Source organism: Dendroctonus ponderosae, unplaced genomic scaffold, assembly GCF_020466585.1.
Source record: "Dendroctonus ponderosae isolate FM_Combo_2020 unplaced genomic scaffold, Dpon_F_20191213v2 Dpon_F_20191213_8, whole genome shotgun sequence".
In the NCBI taxonomy this organism is placed as follows: Eukaryota; Metazoa; Arthropoda; class Insecta; order Coleoptera; family Curculionidae; genus Dendroctonus; species Dendroctonus ponderosae.
The window spans coordinates 3,273,850-3,296,522 of record NW_026019016.1 but is presented as its reverse complement, the minus strand read 5'-3'; the positions used below and the strand labels follow the sequence as shown (position 1 = coordinate 3,296,522).

The 22,673-nt window shown below is 41.8% G+C and overlaps 1 protein-coding gene across 1 annotated transcript; it reads right to left on the bottom strand.

Moving 5' to 3' along the window:
* Positions 1-279: 279 nt before the first annotated feature.
* LOC109535396 (dynein axonemal heavy chain 8) lies at positions 280-21,069 on the bottom strand. Its single transcript, XM_019901293.2, has 68 exons — positions 20,841-21,069; positions 20,530-20,752; positions 20,331-20,473; positions 20,082-20,280; positions 19,812-19,972; positions 19,580-19,759; positions 19,207-19,530; positions 19,004-19,147; positions 18,624-18,898; positions 18,344-18,569; positions 18,178-18,291; positions 17,999-18,125; positions 17,674-17,942; positions 15,101-15,236; positions 14,862-15,041; positions 14,656-14,809; positions 14,427-14,608; positions 14,239-14,369; positions 14,006-14,186; positions 13,788-13,950; positions 13,556-13,730; positions 13,250-13,491; positions 12,980-13,156; positions 12,813-12,924; positions 12,604-12,757; positions 12,371-12,545; positions 12,146-12,317; positions 11,941-12,094; positions 11,730-11,860; positions 11,353-11,583; positions 11,063-11,268; positions 10,790-11,010; positions 10,587-10,735; positions 10,390-10,526; positions 10,088-10,334; positions 9,923-10,035; positions 9,636-9,862; positions 9,422-9,519; positions 9,253-9,371; positions 9,019-9,197; positions 8,727-8,963; positions 8,326-8,673; positions 7,879-7,997; positions 7,664-7,823; positions 7,438-7,614; positions 7,115-7,385; positions 6,830-7,059; positions 6,491-6,707; positions 6,114-6,432; positions 5,833-6,059; positions 5,561-5,783; positions 5,327-5,503; positions 5,106-5,273; positions 4,837-5,052; positions 4,648-4,785; positions 4,266-4,562; positions 4,002-4,186; positions 2,849-3,946; positions 2,449-2,725; positions 2,188-2,398; positions 1,885-2,134; positions 1,594-1,833; positions 1,368-1,535; positions 1,168-1,309; positions 964-1,108; positions 742-908; positions 528-689; positions 280-469 (listed from the first exon to the last, which is right to left on the bottom strand). The coding sequence occupies exons 1-68, from the start codon at positions 20,982-20,984 to the stop codon at positions 344-346; spliced, it is 13,770 nt and encodes a 4,589-aa protein (XP_019756852.1). The 5' UTR covers positions 20,985-21,069; the 3' UTR covers positions 280-343.
* Between the last annotated feature and the right edge of the window lie 1,604 nt (positions 21,070-22,673).

The following is a 22,673-nucleotide window of genomic DNA, read 5'->3' as shown; positions in this document are numbered from 1 at the left end:
AAAACGAGCGTTCTTGCTCATTTTGCTTCCGAGAAACATGCAAAACGGGACGGAAAACATGAAATTTTGCAATAATCTTGCGCCACCCTTGCACCAAACGACAATCATTTTTCTAATTTCATAAACAACAGAAGACTGTATTTTTTCTACATAACCCCCCCCCTGACTTTAAAGCTGGATCCGCCCCTGATGTCCAACTCAAGTAGACACACTGTATATATGTATAGATAATTTTTATTTAAGTAGAAATGCACTAATCCACAATAAAACCAACTTTCATACATTTTTTAAACCGCTTTAATTCAACTTTGAAACATTGTCTAACATAAAACCTAGCGTTTGTTCACTGAATGTCACAAAGCAAAGCAGCGCCCCGAAGACACCAATGCTCTGGAGGCTTCGCTGTCTGCATCCAAAGAACGGTGATAAAATTCAAGCCAGTTCTTCGGGCTTTTTTGTAAACAGGGCACTGAAAAATCACGATGTTAAATGCAGTTTCAAATAAGGCCCTTCTTCTAAGGTCGTACCGTATAGAGAGTAGGGGGTTTGGGATCGGTTGAATTGATTGCATACACATGCACTACAGGAATCACCGTGTAGAGCACTTTGTTGGTCGACTCCATTAGTCTGCTATGTCTTCTGTCCCATCCGGCTCCATCCAGGAACAGCCCGTAGATCAAAACGCCTTCCTTCAATTCCAAAATTGCAGACTTCGAATTAATTTTCTAATGCTTCCCTTACCGGAGGTGCATTGTTTATTTCCTCCTTCATGCTCTTGGTGACGTCGTTTAGAATACTGACTTGGTCCAAAGCCCAGCCTTTATGCGCTCGAGCCACTTCTTGCTTCATGGCGGTCAAAAAGCCTTGGGGATTGAAGAAACCGGCCAACCAAAAGCAGAGTGGGCGACCTAAAACCATTAAACCCTGCTAAATATTGTGGTCGTCTTCCAATGCGTTACTCACCTCCGAAGCACCAGGTTCTAAACTGAGTATCACGCTCGATGAGTTCGGTGAACCAAAAGCCCAAAGTGTTCGCTTCCCAAGAACCCCGGATCCAGATGCCAGGCACTTTTGCATCGTAGATGCTATCCAGAGCATCTCCTAGGGCCTTATGGAATACAATAAACTCATTTAGATGGCTAATTGGAAGGTATTGAAACGATCTACTTCGCTCATTATGATGGTTCCTTCGATGGCCAGCAGAAGATCACTCAACGTCGATCTTACCAAGCTGATAACGCGTTGCATTCGGTCGATTTCTTGTCGTAGAAAGATGTTTAACGGGTTCAGCAAGTTCATTGCTTTTAATCTGAAATAGGTTTTCAAGTTACTCTGTAATTATCTGTTAAACTGTCTGCATTAAAGACCTTTCTTTCACTTCAAATGGATCATAATTCTTCGGCAATTTGGACAACATATCCGAGGCTTGCCGGCCGACTGCGGTTTCTCTTGATTCACCACCGCCACCTCCAGATTCTTTGGGCTGAATTGCCAACATTGTATCAAACATTTGAATAGTTGTATTGGTTTGATATCTACAAATGGAAAAAGTTGGCGAAAATTTTGCCCGATTGCCTGTTCCTTATTACTAACGTAATGTCCGCGTTAGAGTGCAGCCCATACGCCTGAGGAGGATCAGTGGTGGGAAACCCATCAATATAGGCCAAATAGTCGGCCACGTTCTTGAACCTGACTATCTTGTATCCTTTGTAGAACATAAAGTCGTCTTTAAACACATCGTCGCTAAACCACACTCGACAGAATGTATTCAGCAGCTTTTTATCAAAGTCGTCCGTCACTCTGCCGCCGTAGTGAACCTCCCCCAACATGTACCTGGTAGGACAAAATTTCACTCCCTGAACATGGAGTTTTGAGGAAATCTACCGTAAAGTTTGCCAGCTGATTCCCCTTTTTGGATCCAGGTCATCCAGGTGGTTTTGCAGGAACAAGCAGCTGGAGAGCCAATCGGCCGAATTGAATTCGTAGGGAATGTTCCAGCCGAGAGGGCCGAACTTGCGACGCTCCTGAACGACGGTGTGTAAAAATGATATGGCATAAACCAGAGGAATGTATTGCCAAGCATCCGAGTAATCAAGCATATCTTGGTTCATCGATGTGTACGTTCTTAGCAAACCTGCAGTGAAACTGCATAGAAACCCAAGCAATGTTGGCTGAAAGAGACAAAACCTGCACGAATCCCAGACGGAGCCTCATTAGTAAACTTGATGCAAATCTGCAACAAACTAATGGGGAACTTCGGATGCACCTCAGTAGTGATCCACAGCCGGAAGTCCGGATGAACCGAACCAATGCCTTTTTCCAGATCCAGAAACTGAAAAAGGACCTCGTTCATGTAGTCGAGCGACAGATGGCAGTTTTGCAGTAATGCCCAGAAACCCTGCAAAAGGTCCAATTGCAGACGACATCGTCACCAACAGTGTTCTTCACCTCTTGCATAGCACTGTTGAGCATCTTCCGAGCATGCACCTCCTGTCCCTGACCCATGGAAATGCTTTTGCTTTTCAATTCCAAACGTTTGGCCAGTGTTTCAATGTAAGGCGTCGGATCGGAGCCCATGCTCAAGAAGCAAACTAACGGCGTTAGTGGCCGCGATTCTTCGTGCATTATTTCAAAGTTTAAAATCACCGGTTCGGCGAACCTTTGTCCAAGAGAACTGGCTATGTACTTTCTGCTTTGCGTTATTGTCCTATCAGGGCACCAGGCTCTAGAAAGTTCTTGAAAATTGTACAATACATAAAATACTCCTTGGTATCCCGTTCACTCATCGAAATTCATTCCTGATTCAGACTTGATCAACATAATTTAAACCACCAAAAAAACTACTCACCTGATAATCAACAGCCGCCTGAAAGTATCCAAGCTATTATACCCATCTGGTATAACAGCTTCTTCTGGTGCGTCCTTATCAAACCACACCTTCCACTGCTTGTCATTGGCTGAAACTTGTTGCACAATGTATTGAAAGTGTCTCAGTTTGGTCAGTTCAACCAAATTCAACCACGTCAAATCGTTGATCCACTTTGCAGGCTTTGGAGGACAATCGTTCAAATCCAGAGCGGCGCCGCCCTTAATAAAATTTTGAAACTCTTCATGCGTAATGTGCTCCCGGTCCAGATCAATATTAAGGCACATGAGCAGAACGAACATGTACTTGTTGCATTCGTACAGTCCTCTGGACTTGTACTTGAAGATTTCATAGGTGAGGTACTCGATGATGAATTGGATGCGTTTTTGGATCAGTGGAGTTTTTTCCGAGTCAATCATCGAGATGTCGAAGCGTTCCAAAAATTGCACCAAAGAGGTTTGATACATGCAATTGACCATTGACATGCTCACCACCAGGAAGTAGAGAATGCTGCCTCTGGTGGCAATAGGACGGAACTCTTCTCTGGCTATGTTGATTTTTATCTCAGTTTCCTTGGCGATTTGCAGCTTTTCCCTTACTTCCGCCGCAGTGTTTTTGGTCACATTTAGCACGTCAATCACTGTATCATCATCGAGCAAAGACCCTTTGGTCGTGGTCAATTTATACAGCAAGTTTTGTTCAAGCTCCTGCATTTTTCGCCGATTAGCCGTCACGTCTTTGATCAGGTTGGTCCTTTCGGTTTCCAGCTCCTTTTTCTCTGTTAGGATAACCCGCCCCAGTAGCTGATCCTCCAGGCCCTTCATTGTAACGGTGAAATCTATGACGGCAGTTCTAGCAAATATCTCGGGCGTATAATTTGGGTTCGCCAGTTTCGTCGTAATGTAAATCCTGAAGCTGTCATTAACGTCCACCTCCTTATCTCCCACTTTCACTTTATAAGTGGTACCGATCTTTATGTGGTTCTTCTCCAAAACGTTATCCAGTACTGGATCGAGTTCTTCCCCGATATCTTCGATAATCATCGGGTACCCCAATGAGACTGCATCTTCAATGTGATTTCTGCAGCAAAAACAGTTCAAGCATCAGCTGCAACCGGAAGAAACGAGGAAATTACCGAAAGTATTTATCGTTCAGAGAAGTGACGATTAGCTGGTTGTTCTTCTCTTTGTCCTTCACCCAGGATTTTCCCTGGTTCTGCGGATCAATCAGTAACGGGTATCTGGATGCGGTGGTTACAATAATGCCGTTTTGAATCGACAAATCGTCGGTTGGTAAGCCTTGAATGTTCCATTCTCCAATCTACATTAAGGGAGAAATGGAAAAAGATTTCACAGACTGAAACAGTGGCAAAACCCAAAGCTCCAAAATGAAGATTTACCGTTGCAATATCGGTTAAACTCTCAATAATGTTCAGGCTGACTGTTACAGGGATTTTGCGTCTTGTTAGAGAGTCGAGCCACGTTTGCTGCATCGTACACCTGAATTCCTGATTAAATGGTCCCGTATAACCGAGAAACCCGGTCAGCAATACAACATCTCCAATAAGACGTTCGGTTTCAGCTTTAAACTGAGCCAGCTGATCGGTCCAGCGAATTCTTTCACCAGCCAGACCATCTATTAGGGCAGTGGCTGCGTCCATCTTGTTCTTTACCTTCATCGCTGCATCAAAAATTTCCTAGAACCCAATATTAAATCCAGATTTTTCCAAACCATCTGTAAAAACCGCATCCAACCAAGCCGAACCAAAAAGTTCAAAATACCTGTTTCTTTGCCATTGCTTCTTCATAAACGCTTTGACACTGGCGAACTTCTGCCTCTTTTTCCGCCAGCAAACTCATAGCGGCTTGAAGTTCTTCTTGGGCTCTGGTTAATTTAACTTGTTGGATGGCTAAATTTGCCTAAAATATTGTCAGACGTAAAAAACGGTCACATTTCATGAAAAACCGTACTTTTAAGGGCAAAACTTCCCGATTTACTTCGTAAAACGACGCCATTGCAATGGTCCATGCGATCAGACCTGCAACATTTCCGCAGGCGGTTTTTGCTGATTCATACGTATATAAGGGATGGCTTAAATACGGTTGCAGCAAATCTATTACTTCCCCGTTTATTGTGTCTTTTGGATACTCCTGCAGACGTCGTAGGAAGGTTGTATCGGCCATCACCTAAAAGTCGTTTTATTGCAGAATTACAGAACTTTGCTCCTTTGTGAAAGAACCTTCAAAGACTCGCTCCATGATGGAGTCAAGAAGGCCTTTTCGGGGTCTGGCTTTATGGGGTCGATTTTTCTTTTGAAATAGATCAGCACCGCGTCCATGATGAGCAGAATTAAGTAGGGAGGTTTGCCCAGTTTTCTCACCGTTGCTATATCGGAAGCTTTGATAGTCTGCAGAGTTTCTACATTGGAAAAGCTGTTTCTTGATAACGGCGGTTGCATACCTGTAGGGCTGCTTCGGCCGCATCCAGGGCAGGCTTTGCCGCCAGCAGCTTAGCTTCAGCTTCCTTCTGGTCGACACTAATGAGAGCCACCAAGTTTTCAGCTCTCTCCTTCACTATCGTTGCTTCTTCCTTGATTTGCGTTGCTACTTTGCTGGCCGCCAGCACCTCAGCTAGTACCTGATATTAAGCAGATTCAGGGAACTGATTATTAAGGCGAAATTGCTGCTACTAAACCTTTTCAGCCGCTTCAGTAGCCACCAGCATCTCCTTCTCCTTTACAGCCAATTCAGTCCTGAGCACATCCACGCTGACCTGAGCTTCCACCAGCTTGGATAAGCCAGTTTTCATTCTAATTGCCAACACTTCGATATCCTCAACTTTCTTCCTGTACAGCCCCTTATATGCGGCTAGGAACGTAATGAAGGTCTTAGGTGTTACATAGGTGCGCCTTCGGAATCTGCAATAGCGTGTTAGAGAAAAAGTTGCGGCTCAATTCATGGTCTGACTTTTCGTAGTATTTGTCGCAAACATCAGAGACTCCATCGTGGACCTCGGCCATAATAAAGATGAGCTCTTGCTTCACTTCCGGAGTGGACACAACTTCGTAGTTTCCTAGGAAATGTTGAGAGACTTCCTCTAGCGCGTCTTGTGGCCACTTTTGGAACCAGTTGATGGTGCATCCGGAAATCAGTCCGGGGAACTTCAGGGCTCTGCTTCGGAACTTTTCGCCCACCTTCAAATTATTGGTGTTATTTATTGGTCTTTTGGAATACTGGAAGATCCTTGCCGGTGAAAAGCACAGAACAACATGCAAGTTCTGTCTGGCTCGAGTGAGGAAAAAGTCGTACAAGTTATCTCCAGTAGGTGGACGTTTCGGTTGCACTTTCTTCATAACTGGAATCAGGTTGGACTGGATTTCATCCAATTCGTCTTTGGCAAACAGATTCGCAATTTCCCCAGAACTCAAAATGTTGTTGATGCTCTCCAGGAAAGTCTCTTCCTTGATCTCATTATCCGTGAAGACAAAGGTCATTCCGTTGCCTTCTTCCCCAGCCACTCGATACAGATACTTCATGTCTTCCATCAAGTTGCTGACATTATAGGAGCTATTAAACACCACAGATGCTGTTGGCTTTTAAATTGAAAAGCTTGCATATTTATTACCGCGTTAGTTGGATCTGGAAACTCTTATAGTTGGCAATAAACGAGGAAAGTCGGGTCAAACTTTGCTTGCCAGACCCTCCTACGCCCACCAACAAGGCGTTTCCTTTGGGGGTTCGTACCACTCTTGAAATGATCATCAAATTTACCATGGCGTCGTGGAAAAAGACCAAATCCATTGGACTACCACGAACAGCGTCGTTGTATTCGGCCATAAATGCTACAGTTTCAAAATGTGTGCACTGAATCAGTTGGAAATATAAAAACCTTCCAGAAGGATGCATGGTTTGCATCACACATACTCTACGGGTCCCAAACCACTTTTATTTCAACAAATCTTACCAAATAATTTCTCCTTCAAAAAGTCCCAACTTGGAATTTCCTCGTATATTTTTGGGGCGCTAAAATCAAAGTCATCAGGTTCATCCCCAGTTGCATCTGGAGGTTCTCTGAGGAAGTCCACCCAATACGTTTCTCCCTCCGTGTAAAACTCAAAATCGTCTCCCAATTCTTCGTTGGCTTGCGCTTTCAAAGCCTCCTCGAACCATACCTTGTCCGGGATTACCGTAAATCTACAATAGCTGGTAAGTCAGACAGAGCGAAAGGGATTTTTGTGAATAAACTGGCCTGTCTGAGATCACCCTCTGACACTCGTGCCTCCATAACTTCAACAGTTGGGTCTTCGTCTGGCACTCTAGTCCTTGAACGGTTAGAATGCCTTGCCAGATGCGCGATAAATCTCGCAAATTGAAGACGTAGTGAAACTTTGCGGGAGTTGGCAGCATTTTCTGCTTGGTTTTCTGCCAGACATGACGAGTTAGGGGAATAAGTTTGGGCAGAAACTCCACTATTTCCTCCGTGAAGCGCTCGATGCAGAAATAACCGCAGCCGATTTGGCCTTAAGACAAATGCATCGTCAATAGAAGAATTGCTGGTTTAAAGTGGCTTACTGAAAATCAGGTCCATGGACGTGGTACTGGGCAGGGTGCAGTTGAAAATGCAAAATTGCCTCTTCAAACGATGAGGGATGTCATTCCTGCCTCCTCCTGGATGAATCATGGCAGCCACCAGCATAACATCGACGATATAGGAGAAATCCCCCGGCCTGTCCAAGCTGTAAAACCCTCCTAACAATCCCAAGTAAATCCATTGCAAGTTTTTACTAAGCAATCGAACCATTTTCCATCAGCTGGCGCACAATTTCATTGGTTATCTGATCGCCCCAGTCATTAATAACCGGCATATTGATGTCATCAATGAAAACGGTCAACGTTTTGCCTGCAGGCGGTCCATAAGTCGTCCCAACTCGCTTGTCCACATAACTTTCGATAATTCTCTAAATGGAAGCCACGAATTAATGGAGGCAGCACACTGGTTGCTGCCGCACATACTTGAACCATGTTCGGAGTAGTAGCAGAGGAAAAATTAAAGGACTTGCTCAGTTTGAAGTCGGGATCAAAGGTGGACAAGTTGCCTTTAATCATCACTGTTTTGGCCGTTCCAGGTTCACCTAGAAATTTACCGGAATGAGCCCGATGGTAAATGGTTAACGAACAACCAAGCCACGAAGTCCAATAATGCTGAAGAAGACTAGTGTTGAAGAATCTAATGCGGACGGACTCAAGAATTTGAAGATTTTTTTAAATATTCGGAGGAACTGTATCCTGAGACCACTAGATTTGACTCCTCCGGATTTTTTTGGGAATGTTAAACGAGTAGTCTGTTACACAGTATATACACAATTTTCTCTGTACTTCCTAAATCATCCAAGAAGATCTTTCAGAATATGACTTATACTATAAAACAATAGAACTCACCGCAAGGCAATAGAAACTTACCAATCAAAAGCACAGCTTTATTCTGCTTGGCAGTGTTGTGAATCAAGAACGCTGTTCGTACGTTGTCCACGTTTGGTACCAAAATATTGGTAAACTCCAAGACAGCGTCCGTGGGATACAAGAATTCCTCCACTCTCTCATTCCAGTGTTCCCATTTGCCAGTGTCGGCATTGACCACATACTCGAAGATAGTTTCGTTCTCCTTGCACTTCGGCCAGTCAAGCTTGGAGGGATGAGAAAGCGCATATTCTTCCAATTTGACTCTATCGTCCAGCTCCAGAAGAGCCCCCAATGACCACATAACGGCGAAGATGAACAGGCGCTCTAACTGCTTGTCCGTCCATTGCTCTGCATTGAAGAAGCCAATAAGCAATGAAACCACCGTGAATCGCCATCCATACTGGGCTCTTCTGAGATATCCAAAATGCCTTGAAGAACATCGTAGCATTGTCTGATGTACAACGCCTCGCGGACAAACATTTTGGGTTTCAACTTTGTCTGAACAAATGTGTGCAAGTCGCCAAAGCACTTGGCAAAAATGCCTCGTAAAACATCGGCTTCCTGCTGCTGTCTGGTTTTCAGCCAGGAATCCAGAATGGGCGCCCACGGAAGGACTGAAGAGCTCATAAACACCATCCCTGGAAGCTCTTTACGTATTAGCCCGGAAATACGCCGAAACCGGGAAAATTCTACCCATTCTGGATACAGTAGCTGGGCTGGCATTGTCCACATTATCCGGTTCAAACACCAGCTTGCAATTGGCTGCCATCACAATGCGATCTCCATTAGCCAGAGTTAACGTTTTGTTATCATCCAAAACCGAATTGAGATTCTCTATCCAAACCGCATCCACTGGACCATCCAAAACCAACCTAATGACCACAAAAATTACACTATTTTATGGGAGTATATTTTGAAGCCCTTTACCAGCAGTAGTCACTTTTCTTGAACTTCAAAGTCCGTCTCCAAAGAGTGGAAAATATACCATCGGTCCAATCGTTGGTGGCCACATCGAGTCTTCCAAACATTTGAGGAGCCGTTATGGCCTAAAATGAAAATTTGTCGATATTTGATCTAGACAGGTTTTGTGAAGAACCTTGGGGTTCATTCGCAGCTCTCTATGAGGAAGTCCAGTTTCTGTCATCGCTTTCATTAGAGTGTACATACATCTGGTTTTTCCTGCTCCGGTTGGACCTACGAATATTCGATTAGACGATTTAGATGCTGATGTCTATTTATGCAAAAGTTACTCTTGCAGACGCATGTATTCAAATAGCGAACAATGTTTTTTATGCTTAATGTTTAGTTACCTAAAACCATGAGTCCATGTCGCACCAGAGACGTCTCGTACAGCTGAATCACCTTCAGATTCCATGAAGGATAGTTGACTAATCCAGTTTCGGAGCAAACGTAACCGATAGCTTTCTGAAGGTCCTTCCAGGAATGGACGGATAGTTTGATTCCGGGAAACATGTCCTCGATGAGGGACAAGAACAGCGGCTCATCTTCGTCGATTAGTTTACTGAGGTTCATGTCCCTAAAGTCGAAATTTCCACACGACTGTCCCCCTTTGGTAACTTAATAGTGCAGATCTTACCGTAAAACCCTCATCACTATTGTTTCTTCTGTATCAGTCGGATGGCTCCGCTTTTGAGCTCCAAGAGTCCGCAGAACTGATAGAATATTCCGCAAACCGAAGTCGTAATGCACCTTAACAAAATGTTTGTTATTTTTCCAAAACCTTGGGGAAAAATAGCAGTACCTGCTTGGACAGCTGCTCTTCGCATAGCTGATAGAGCGTGTAAAACTTCCTGGATAGAATCACATTGTCTTTGAAGCCGCAAGAGGCCATTTTGACTCGAATGATGATTTGGCGATCTGGAACCATCATTGCCACGCTTCTAAACATAATTTTCAGATTTTCTGGAAGCTCCTGCCGTCCGGCGTAGCCGGGATTCATTGTTAAGAAAATCCCGAATTCTATATTCATTGTAACATTATCCCCATCCCTAAATACAGAATCTCGCATCTGGCAAAAGTTTAGATCAACGTAGGCAAATTTACATGAAAACAAACACGGGTTTTCTCTCCTTTCTCGCTTGTAAAACAATGTAGATTTGTTGGGCGGCTACAGAAAGTACTGGCAGCTCGATTCGATTGAATTCGTCGAAGCACCCCCAAGTCCCAGATTGTGCCAAACCCTGTGAAAGCACAGATTTGCACCTCGGAAACATGCACTAATAAAACTCCCCAATATGAACCTTAAAAATTCGGCCCAATCCTCTAAAGTCCATTTGATCGGAGCAGTTAAACACAACGACAAACTTTCCTAATGTTCTCCCCATGTCTTTGGTTGTCTCGGTTTTTCCGGTACCTGCTGGACCTGCTGGCGCTCCGCCCATGTTAATCCCTAATAAATACGTCTTTAACGTCTTTGTGGCCCAAAATATTGTTTAAGGCTTACAAATAGCTTGAGCCAGGGTAATGTAGCATCTATCCGTTAAAGGAGTGATGGCCAGCCGCTCGGTAATGCCTAAATACTCATTCTGGTAAAGGAAGATCACATCTGTTATCTTGACCAAGACATCGTCGTTTTCATCGTTGTAGTAAAATCTGCACTGAGCCTGCCATTCAAAGTCCAGAATGTTCCTAACTCTCAGTTTGCAGATGTTATCAAAAATGTCCCTAAAACCGCAGCCAAATGAGTGAAAATCCTCAATCACTTTCCAACTCTTGCCGTTGATGGACATGAATTGTGACCATAGTTTCGTAATGAGTCCGCTGCATTTTGGTCAAATCCTTGGAAGTGAGATCGATGAGACTGTTTAAAAGGTCCAGGAATCGTTGATTGGTAAGCTTCATGATAAGTTTGTCAACTCTGGCTCGTCGAATGGCCACCTCGGCCTCCTTAGTCCAAAGGGTCTGGATTCCAACCAGTCCAGCCTGAATAAGAAAATATTTTTAAAGTTTTCTCTTGGTGGCACGATTAGCAACGGCAACCAACACCTCTATTCCATTGGTTATTACCTGACCGCAAAACGTGACAAATCCGGCAATGAAGTCATAGTCTGGATCCACAAAACATTGCGCCTGAGCCGCAATAACTCCTTTGACAGTATCTCGCACTGTGGCTAGAAGATTGTTTAACCAAAACTCCACCCCACCTGTGCAAACCACCGATTTTTCAAAGAGAACTTTTTCTCCCAAGCTGGAGTTCATCGCAGTGATGGCATCAGTTTGCTTCTCATCAAAGTCCACCTGGAAGCAACTTTAAACTGTTGAACTTTTTCGCATATTGCGGAATAGTAATGAGATTAGCATGACCAAACCAAGACTTCCATGGTTTTCGTTGCCTTTTTTGCAAGACAAAAACCAGTCTTTCTCATCCACATTGCCGAACTTACGGTGAAAACCGCATCGAATAAACTTGGCAAATGGGCCTGGATGGAAGTGGGATCAGAGCTCTGTCCCAGAATTTCAAGCAGCACTGGATCGGATATGAAGAAGAACCGGGGAAAGCACAGTCGTTTGGATTCTGGAAAAGTAAAAAATTGGTTCCTAGATAAAAAATAGGTTCCCTCAGACCCCGCATTTTCTACTCATTAGAAATGTTACCTAAATACCCAGTCAAACTCTTCTGGCAAGTTTCCAGTTGTTCCAATAAATGTGGCAAAAGCTGCCCCATTGTTTCGTCTCCAGTGCAACATTCTACAGCGTTGGGAATTTCATGTGCTCTCATCATTATTTTGATCCAGGATTTGTCGATGTTCTGAAAAAAGATTTGGGAACTTAATAGAAAGCAAGATTAAGGTTGAATTACAGTGAATCTCTTGGCTTCTTGCGGCAATTGCTTGGCGATATCGCCGCCTACGAAAACGGCTTCTAGATAGACCCAGAGATTTTGCACAATCAGCCACTTTTCCAGAATTTCCGAGGTGGTCACCAGCTTGTGCACCCACAATTGGATGTCTTTTTTGAAGGGCGCATTATACCTAGGAGACGTCGAAAATTGAATGGCAAACTTAAAAACATCCCGCATGCCTACCTGTTGCTCAACAGCGAATTCATCACCATCAAGCTGTCCTCCAAAGTGGTGATAATTTCTCCAGTCTCTGTTCCTTTGAGCAGCAACTCTCCTCGGGTCTTGAAGTTGCCAAAGGACAGTTCCACTATGGCCCAATCGGCGATCACCTGCTTCAGCTTCGCTTCAATGTCCTTTTCTTCAATGGAATACACCGTTAAAGGCTGCGTTGCTAGTCTCAATGATTAATAGGAAACCTTTGACTGCACTGATGCAAATATCCTCAACATCGTCCTTGTATTTGAGCAGCGGCGCCTCCATGACGCTCCTCAAAGTGAACGTGGGGCTTTCAACATCGAAAAGGTAGCCGGTCAAATTGGCCATCCGCTTCCAGTGTCTGTCTTTCATTGCCTGCAATTTGACTGTTTGAATTTTGCCCTTTTGCCCGCTGTTCCTCATTCGCCACCTTATTGGCCATCATTTCCAGCAATGGACACGTTTCGCTGAAGTCGTCAATTTTCTTCTTCAAGTCGATGAAGGCCGGCCAGTCTTTCATGGCTTTAGGCAGCTTGCGGCACCTAAAAACGTGGGAGACAATTTTTGATAATTTCACAATTCTTCGGGGTTCATTGCCTGTTCTGGAACTCCTGGAGCTCGGCAAATATGACTTCGGTATCGACGTCGCTCCACAGGATATCGAAGTAGCCGTCGATGCTATGATTGACGGCCAAGTAGAGTCCATATAGTTTATTTAGCAGAGTAAATTCCTTCTTTCTTTGATGCAGAATTGGGTAGTCGTTTACTTCCAGCCTGTTACGAGTAGAAAAGATCACACAAAAATAGGGACGTCGTCTCGTTTCTGACGGAGCAAAGCCCTAAATATTTGGTTTGCTTCAAACACACCCAAACAATTTCTCGCCACTGCTGTACATCTCAAACTTCCTCCACAACTCATCAAAACGATCCTGGAAAAGCAGCACTCGATCACTGGCCTCTCTGGCACTCAAACCGGGAACCATCGGGCCTTTCTCTTCAAAGTCCTTGTCAAAGGCCTCCACTTCTTCTTTAAAGTTGGCTACGCCAGCAGTAAGTTCTTCCAATAAGGGCCCTTGAACCGTACAGATGTCTTCCTGAACAGCCTTGGACTGACATGGAAGAGAAAATGGCAAATTGAGCGAATGTTGTTGCATTGACGAAGCCATCACCCACGTGATTGACCATGCTTTGGAAGTTGAATCGCAGACTTTCCACGCGCTCAATATCCTCTTTTGGTGTGTCGATTTTGAACTTGCCGAACGTGCTGTAGGCTTCTTCCATTAGGCTCAAGTCCAGGTCCATTTCGATAAAGTTTTCGCGGATTATTTCCAGGCAGTTCATGGCATTTCTGTGGATAAGGAACCGATCAAGGGCTTTGAGATAGATTTGAAGAGCCGAGTCCCACCTGCAATCATCTAAGTCTTTGATGGGCTTGTTGAGGATCTTTTCCTGCGTTTTGATAAACTCCACCATGTTGGTGAGCTTTTTCTTGTAGCGTTCGCTAAGGTTTTTGCCCATGATGTGCTTCCATGCTTCCGATTCAATTAGAAAGGCTAGCTTAATGTCAGCTGGAAGAGATCGTTTAGGAAGCTCAAAAATGAGCTAAAATTCCCAGTTAAATACCCAAAGTGATTCTTATTGCGCCAACATCATGTCTTTCGGGAAGTTGCCGGATCGCCTCCGCTCGGGCATCGTATTCGGAGAATCTTTCAGCAATCTCCACAATAAGAGGATCTTTCTCGCAGAATTCATCAATTATCTTATCTCTGTCCTCGACCCATAAGTATTTCCATTCCAGGTATGTCTGTAATCGGAATTCGACTTTAAAAATATTCCAAAGATCCGGAAGCCCTCACATCCAGTAAACTGGTCACATCGGGGCTCAAAAGGTACATTACTCCTTGAAGGCTCATATACACTCTAACAATTTCCTTATTTTCACTCACTGACTTGTAGTAGTTTTGATTTTGAATCCGCAGAACTTCCTCTGAAATTTTTTAAAGTGTAAAACTGCAGTTCCCTCAAACATCTTCTGGAGTTTTACCTCCTTTCAGAGCAGTTTTTATCTCCCGCTGGCCCCACAACGGTATGTACTTGTTGATATCGAGAATATTTTGCAAAACCTGCGAAAAATGGTTCTGAATATCGTCCAGATTCGGACTGATTGTGGCCAGCGGGATTTGCAGAATCATTGAGGTGCACATCAACGGTATTTCCTCTCCAATACTAAAACCATCGCGTTCAACTGGCAATTGCTTCAACTGGAATCTTACCTGGTGGCTCGAAGTTTCACTTTTTCCAAGGAAAACTTCGTGGCTTTGATCAGCGCATCGGTAAGCTTCATATTGAAGTAAGCGAACATTTCGATGCAGTCGTTGTGTATGTTTGTGAGATCCAGAGGGAAATTCCTGTCAATTTCCTTGAACGCTTTGGAAAGCAAGATTAAAACGGAGTTTTTTCGGAAAAGTCCCACGCTTACCTGCATCAGCTGAGGTAAGCAACCGCGAAGTGGATCCGATAGGTTTCACCGCCCTTACAGGATCCAGCCAATTATATTTGTTTTCCTGCAACTCTGGCTGCTCTATGACGCTCAAGAATTTGTCAATGAGCTCCTTAACACATCTCTCGATTGTTATGGATTTGAGTTTCAGCTCTTTTACTGGAAATAATTGAATTTAGTACTGGAAGTAAATGAAAGCTTGTGAGAGCAGCCCTTACTAATTTCCTGTCCATATTTGATGTTTTCCTGCAAAAACTCACTGGGAGCGATCGGTTCGTTAGGCAGGAAGACCAAACAAGTCATTGCTATCGTTTCTAAAACCTCGTCAATTCTTGCCTCTTTCATATCTCTCACCTGTTTGCAATAAAGTGCTCAACAAAATGATCGTTACGCTCCAAATTTGCCCTAACTTTGCTAACTTGCTTTTTGCTAGTGAAAAATTCATAAAGTTGATTTCAAATTTTACAATTTTGCGCATTTCAAAACCATTGCCAATTATGTGCTCAATAGTATTATCTATTTAAAGTTTATTGTTAGATTGAAAGAGAAAGTGATTGTGACTGTTGAGGCTGCACAAAATGCTCTTCAAAGGGTGTAAAGTTGATTGAAATATTCACCCAGATTTGGCTTCCAAAAGTTAAAAAATTTAGGTAATGACGATTTATCAATTTCCAGAATACTTCCCGGCTTTTAAAAGTGTTTTTGCGCTCTCTTATTTAAAAATTCGTCACTTATAAACTGAGGTTAGTAGAAATTTGAAATTTTCGCTATTTTTAGAAGACACTTGGCTTTAAACATCTTGAAAGTTTCCTAGAAATTTCACGGAATCATGAACGTTTTTACTCGAGGTTATTCCCTTAGAAAATTCGTACCTTCCAAACTAATGCAAGCAGCACTTTAAAATTTCCACAATCTTTAAAGCAAATGTGGCTCTAATGATTGCCGAAGTTTCATAAAAATCGCCCTGAATCCTGATTTTTACCAGCTTGGTATTTACCACGCTTAAAATAAAATGGATGTTATTACGAAACTGTGCCCTTTCCTTTAAAAATTTGAATCATCCAAACTAAAACCGCTGGAAATTTCAAATTTTTATAATCTTTCAAAGACACTTCGCTCTAACAATCCTCAAAGTTTTCGAAAAATCACCGGGAATACTAATTTTTGTCAGCTTGATAAATACCAGCCTCAAATTGTATGTTTTATTCAGCAGGGCACTACCTTTTTGGAAATTCGCATTTTTCAAACTAATGCCAGAAGAAATTTCAAAATTTGACCATCGCCATCTTTAAAAGACACTTGACCTTCAACATTTCGAAAGTTTCATGAAAATCATCTAGAATCCTGAATTTTTCCAGCTTGGTAAATACAAGTTTCAAACATGGATTTAACTCAACTGCGCCATTTACTTTAAAAATTCGCACCTGCCATACCAAAGCCAGTAGGAACTTTAAATTTTCAACATCTTTAAACGACACTTCACTCTAAAGATCCTGAATGGTTTATAAAAATCGTTCAGATTTCTAATTTTTTTAAGCCTGGTTAATAGCAGTCTCAAAGCGGGTGTTTCTACTCAACTGCGCCCTCATCTTGAAAAATTCGTATTTTGCAAACTAAAGACAGTAGCAATTTTCAGCATCTTTAAAAGAAGCTCAAGTTTAACGATTCCAGTAGTTTCAGCGAAATCGCAGTAAATTCCGATTTTTGCCAGCTTGGTTAATACCAGTTTCAAGATAAATGTTTTAATTCAACTGCGCCTCTCCTTAAAAAATCGTATCTTTCGAACTAAAGCCAGTAGCAACTTGAAATATTCAATATCTTTAAACAACACTTCAATCTAAGGATCCTGGGTAGTCTATAGAAATCGTTCAGATTTCTAATTTGTTCGAGCCTGGTTAATCCCAGTCTCAAAGTGCATGTTTTTACTCAACACTCTCACTCCTTTAAAAATGCATATCGCTCAAACTAAAGCGAGTAGCAATTTGAAATTTTTAGCATATTTAGAAGACATTTGTCTCTGGAAATTCGAGAAGTTTCAGGAAAATCTCACTAAAGGCTGATTTTTTCTAGGTTGGTTAATACCAGTCTCAAAATGGATGTTTTTCCTAAAGTGCGCCCTCTCCTTTAAAAATTCGGATATTCCAAAGCAAGCTAAAGATACTAGCAACTTGAAAATTTGAACAGCTTTAAACGACACATTACCCTAAAGATCCTGACGGTTTCATCAAAATCGTTAAGAATTGCGATTTTTTCCAGTCCAAGGTAATACCACTAACCCAAACTAACCCAAACTAGATGCTTTGGCTCAACTGCGCCCTCTTCTTTAAAAATTGGTATCTTTCAAGTTAAAGCTCGAATCAATTTTAAATTTTCCTCGCCTCGAAAGATTCTGAAAGTTTTATTAAAATAGCCTTAAATTCTGATTTTTGTCACCTTAGTAAAAACTACTATTAAAATTGATGCTTTTACTCAACTACGCCCTATGCTTTAATAATTCGTATCTTCCAAACCTAGTGGCAATTCGAAAACGTCACCATCTTTAAAATAAACTGGGCTCTAAATATGTGAAAAATTGCTGAAAAATCGCCTTGGATCCTGATTTTTGCCCGCTGGATAAATCTGACTCAAAATAAATGTTTTACTTAACTGGGTAATTCTTTAAACATTCGTATTTTTCGATCTAAAGTCAGTAGCAATTTGAAATTATCACCCTCTTTAAAAGATACTCGACTCTAAATAACCTGACAGTTTCAGAAAAAGCGACAAACAATGCTGAATGACTCAAACTTACTTCTTTCACAAACATTTCAATATAGTCGAGTACTTCAGTAACATCCTTGCAGAACTCGGGAATTTTCGTCGAGGTCCACGTAACAGTGGAAAAACCTGGCATGAAAATGTTTTCCATTTTCAGCAGCTGTACCCGCATCATGGGCAGGAACAGTTGAGGAATTGTGGATCGTGTTCTGTCGTTGCGTTGGATTAGCGCCTTAACTATTTCGCAGGAGTTTAGAAGCTTGTCTTTGCAAAACACTAGAACCTGGCCCACATCTGGAACCTCTATGGAACCAATACAGGAGTTATATCGAGAGTTGAAAATTAGCCCTAGCTATTACCTAAGTCAAGTTTGTACATGTACTCGGCTTCGCGGATAACTTCGGAAATGTATGGATGGAAGTTGACAAGATACCGCCTGGTTTTCTCATCCTTGGTCATAATTGGCTTGATTAAGCAAATCTTGACCTGAGGAGTAAGTCTCAGTTAGTTGCAATATTTTTAGGTAACAGGCCCTTACTTGTCCGGCATAATCAAACCAAGCGTCATGATAAATATTCTCATAGTGCACGAAGCACAAGGACATGGCGTTGAACAGCTGAATGCACTTTTGCACTTTTCTATGCTGCATTACCTTGAAAAAATGGAAGCCAAGAATACAGCCTTTGTTGGCAAAACTAACTAACTTTTGTTTTGGTTTTAAAAACCTCCATCGGTTCGGTTATGCGGGAATAGTACTGACGAATCCAGCAAATTCTTCCACTGACTGGTGGCATATTGCGGGGAACCACCGGCGATTGCCGACCTTCATTATACCTGTCTCTCAGCTTTTCTATTTCATATTGGAACAACATCATCGCTTCCAGGTATCTTTCCTCCAAATGCAGACACTCCAAGTTGAGCTTCTCAAATCTGAACATTTCCAATGGAAACTCATCTAAGGAAATTCAGTGAGACACCATCTACCTCTTAAGGAGTCGTAGAATGTTGTCAACATCGGTCATTTTTTCAAGCAAAGCCCCCACAAACTCCTCCAACTCCCATTCGGTGTCGACAACGTTCTGCTTGAACTGATTATAGTCCTTCTCAAAGTACGGCAACCGATGATTCAAAGCGTCGTATTTTTGCGACGAAATGTTCTTGTAAAAGTCCACGAATTTCTTCGCGTACACATCAATGTCCTCGATGGTGCTGGCTTGTAAAATCGAGTATTTTGTGGTAGTTTGCAATACGTAAACTATCTGGAAAATTATTTTTTTGATTATTCAATTTGCAAAACATTGTCAGTTTTTCGAAAACGTTCCAATCTCGACAATGCAGTTCATACATTGCCACTTTGGCCTTACCTGTTCGCATCGTTTTTTGAACGTTTCAAATTTCCCAAAAATGAAACTCTCCGAACACTCAAAAGGTTTTTCACCCTCATCCTCCATCTGCTTCTTGGTGCGTCTAAAGCACTGGTAGTACTTCAGGTACACGTCCAGACATGTCTGCAAAGTGCCCAACATACGTTGATTTATCAGGATCGAAAACGCTCAAATCAGTTTACTTTGATCTTGTCCAGGACCACAGCTTTCGGTTGGTTCCACACCGTTCTGGTGCCTTCACAATCCAAATAATCCCGACACTTTTTGATGATCTGATTGGAGACTTTCACTAAAATCGCTGTAACGTTGCCGGTACTATTGTAGTACCGTGACGTGGTGAAGACCATTCGAATAGCGTGAAGCAAAGGAGGAATGTGTGTAACCAGTTGAGGAGGCTCCAACCGATAGAAAGGCTCCCAGTACTTCTCCATGGAGTAGAGGTACTTTAGGTTGTCGGAACATTCATTGCGAGTATCGTAGACTGAATCCACGTGTTTTTTCCATATCTGGGAATTGGGGTTTAGGAAATAAGGCGTGGCAAAGCCAGACGGGCACCTTCAAAATCACTGATCGCGAGCAGGAGCCGAGGAACGTTATAAATAAGTTGCTGTCGTCTTTTTCCAAAAAATCCACTATGCTAGTGAATCGAGCCAGTTGTCTTCGCCAGTACTCCACTTCAACGTTGGGCCCGACAAACTCATTTTCTCTTCGGATTTGATTGTACTGCACCAAACACTGAAGAACAGCGAAATTAAAAATTTAGGTTGAGATTGAGAATCTCTTGTACCCGTTCAATTAGCTTGTGCCAAACGCGAACTTGGCTTTCGATTTTTTGGATCATTTGTGCGTTGAAGTACAGTTTAGACCGTCGGTCTTCGTCGGATAGTACTTCGAGCAGATCAGGGTCCATGTTGAAGATCACGATTCCTTCCAAGTCCAGTTTGGTTTCTGAAATTCACTCTAATCTTCGAAAGGGCCGTTGTATAGAAATCGTTTGAATAGAAGAAGAGTTAAAATTCTGTTTTTTGAAGTATTAGTAACTACTCGGGTGGCTTACTGTTGAGAAACTCGACAAAGGCCGCCCAATCTCCCATAAAGTTCAATTTTTGCATCATGCCCATTGCGGTTTTGGGAAGATCGCCCCATTCTTTCGAGAGCTCTAAGGGCGATTTGATCAGTTGGGAGAAAATATCGAATGCTATTGAGGCCACATTTCCCTTGCCTTGCTCCATGTCGATTTGAACAAAGCAGATTTCCTAAATAATGAAAATTATAACGCCAGTTGTACGGTGTTTGAAAAACCCACATCGTTGATGTTCCGCAATTCCAAGGCAATATTTTTCGTTTTGAACACCGCAACGGCCCGCTCAACCAGAGCCGGCCGAACTCCTTTTGTGACAAAGATGCGCTTAATCGGCGCTTTTAGAGCTGGATTAAATCGCCCAGTTTCTACGAAACAAATTCTAATTTTTCCCAGTTCTACTGAGTTTTTCATTTTTATGTACCCAATGCGTAAATGCCTCCGTCTTGATAGAAAAATAGCAGGCTCTTGGTGCCGCCTTTTTCCAACAAGGAGTTAAGCAACTGAATGAAACTGTCTTCATCGGCCGCACCTTCTAAAACATCATTGGCCTCAATGCCTAAATAATTAGCCACCATGTCGCAGATATGTCTTTGAGGGAGCTGCAATTCTTGAAATCTTGCATATCGCTGTTCTTTGAATCTTGCCTAAAACCAATTTCAGCCCAATCAGGTTCAATTTCGAGTCACAAAAGCGCTTCTTCAAGTGGAATGCTGATGGGTTCTGAGCATATACCTGTTTATCCCTGAGACTCTCTTGCATGGCCAGAAGCGTGGTGCTGGTTCTAGGTTTTCCTCTAGATACCGCTTTGGAAATATTCAACAAGTTGCTAACGTCTTCCTTAGTCACGGACGTGCGCGGTGATGATGGTTCTCCCATTTCTACAGTTATTTTTTCTATATCTTTTGCAGTCTATCTAATTTTACTTTTTAGTGCTCTTGCTTAAGAAGCGAAATTAGAAGATGACAAAATTGACATCTACTAGTGGCCACTTCGCATTTGCTCAGGTAAAATTAATGTTTTACAAAATGGTTCAGAAGAACCCTCCTTTATATTGAGGGTTTGTGGTCACGAGAAATGTTGTAAATGGAGAAATCCAAACTTTTTTATTTTTATGAAAAAATGTACGTTATTTTCTTGAAAATTTCGGATAAACTGTAGAACGACGTATTTCCGGAAGAAGGTAAATTTTCAGTTTGTAAATAACAATTCCGTTATACAGGGTGTCCCGTAAGCACATGATCAAAAAGGTACTCCGATATTCTTTGGATTAAAAGAAGACCATCTGACCAAACTCTGCTATTGATGGTCAAAGTTCTTCAAAATTTTATCTTTTTTGGAATATCGGGAGAATGGTACGATGTATTTTCGTGAAACTGGTTGTGAATTTGTTCTTATGTAAGACTCATATTTTGATGAAACAATCGAGTTTTTCCGTTTTGGACAAGTGGTGAATTCTTGAGTGTCGTGGTACAAAAACTACCAGAACTTTTTATTTGGTGGATGTAAGCTTGGGTAAGTCAGTGAATTTTCAGGGGTTGGCGCAGTGCTGGGCAAATGGCTTGGTGCGCCAATCCAACGCACCGGCGCAGTAACTCAGTTTCGTGGACTTTTTTTTACTTTTCTTAGATTTATTTTAAAGGCCATTTATTAATAATATTTTTAAAATGTTTTCAAATTTTCCAGTTTTAGTCAAGTTACTCTTTCTTCTGAATGTTCAATTTTTTAAAGTTTCACTTAAAAATGCTGACAATCTTAAGGTAGTTTCCGCGAAAAATTATTAAATAAATTTCGAATCCTTCGTGGCTTTGTAACAGTTTTGAAATCCCTCTCCAGCTTCGAATTTGGAACAAACATCAAACAAATTATTTGGAAATCTCGTCACCTCCATTCCTCTGAAGACTAGAATTTGTTAATTTTTTTTTTTTTAAGTTTTGACTGAATTTTTTTTCCTTTACTTTCTATTCAAAAACGCTCTATTTCGTAGAGTTTCACTTAAAAATACTGACGATCTGGATGACTTTTATGCCAAAAATAACAAGATAAATTTATAGCTAATAATTGTTAAGTGGCAAGAAAATAGAAGTATTTTTTTTCGCAAAATCTATGAATGATACATGATTTTACAAAGATCACAACATTGTGAATAAATTATTAGTGCATCAACCAAAAAAAAATGAGATGATTTCATCCACCAAATAAAAAACTCTGATCGTTTTTATACCACGACACTCACGAATGTCCAAAACGGATAAACTCGATTGTTTTATCAAAATATTAGTCTTACATAAGAGCAAATTCACAGCGAGTTTCACTAAAATAAATCGAACTATTCTCCCGATATAATCAAAAAAGACAATTTTTCTGAAGAACTTTGACCATCAATAGCATAGGAGCGAGACATTTTTTGTTAATAAAAGTTAGGTCAGATCATCTTTTTTTGATGCAAAGAATATCGCAGTATCATTTTCATAATATGCTTACGGGACACACACACACCCTGTACACCGTAATGTATAATTCATAAAAAAAATATTCTTCGTTTACAAGTAGTGTTGATAAAATGGT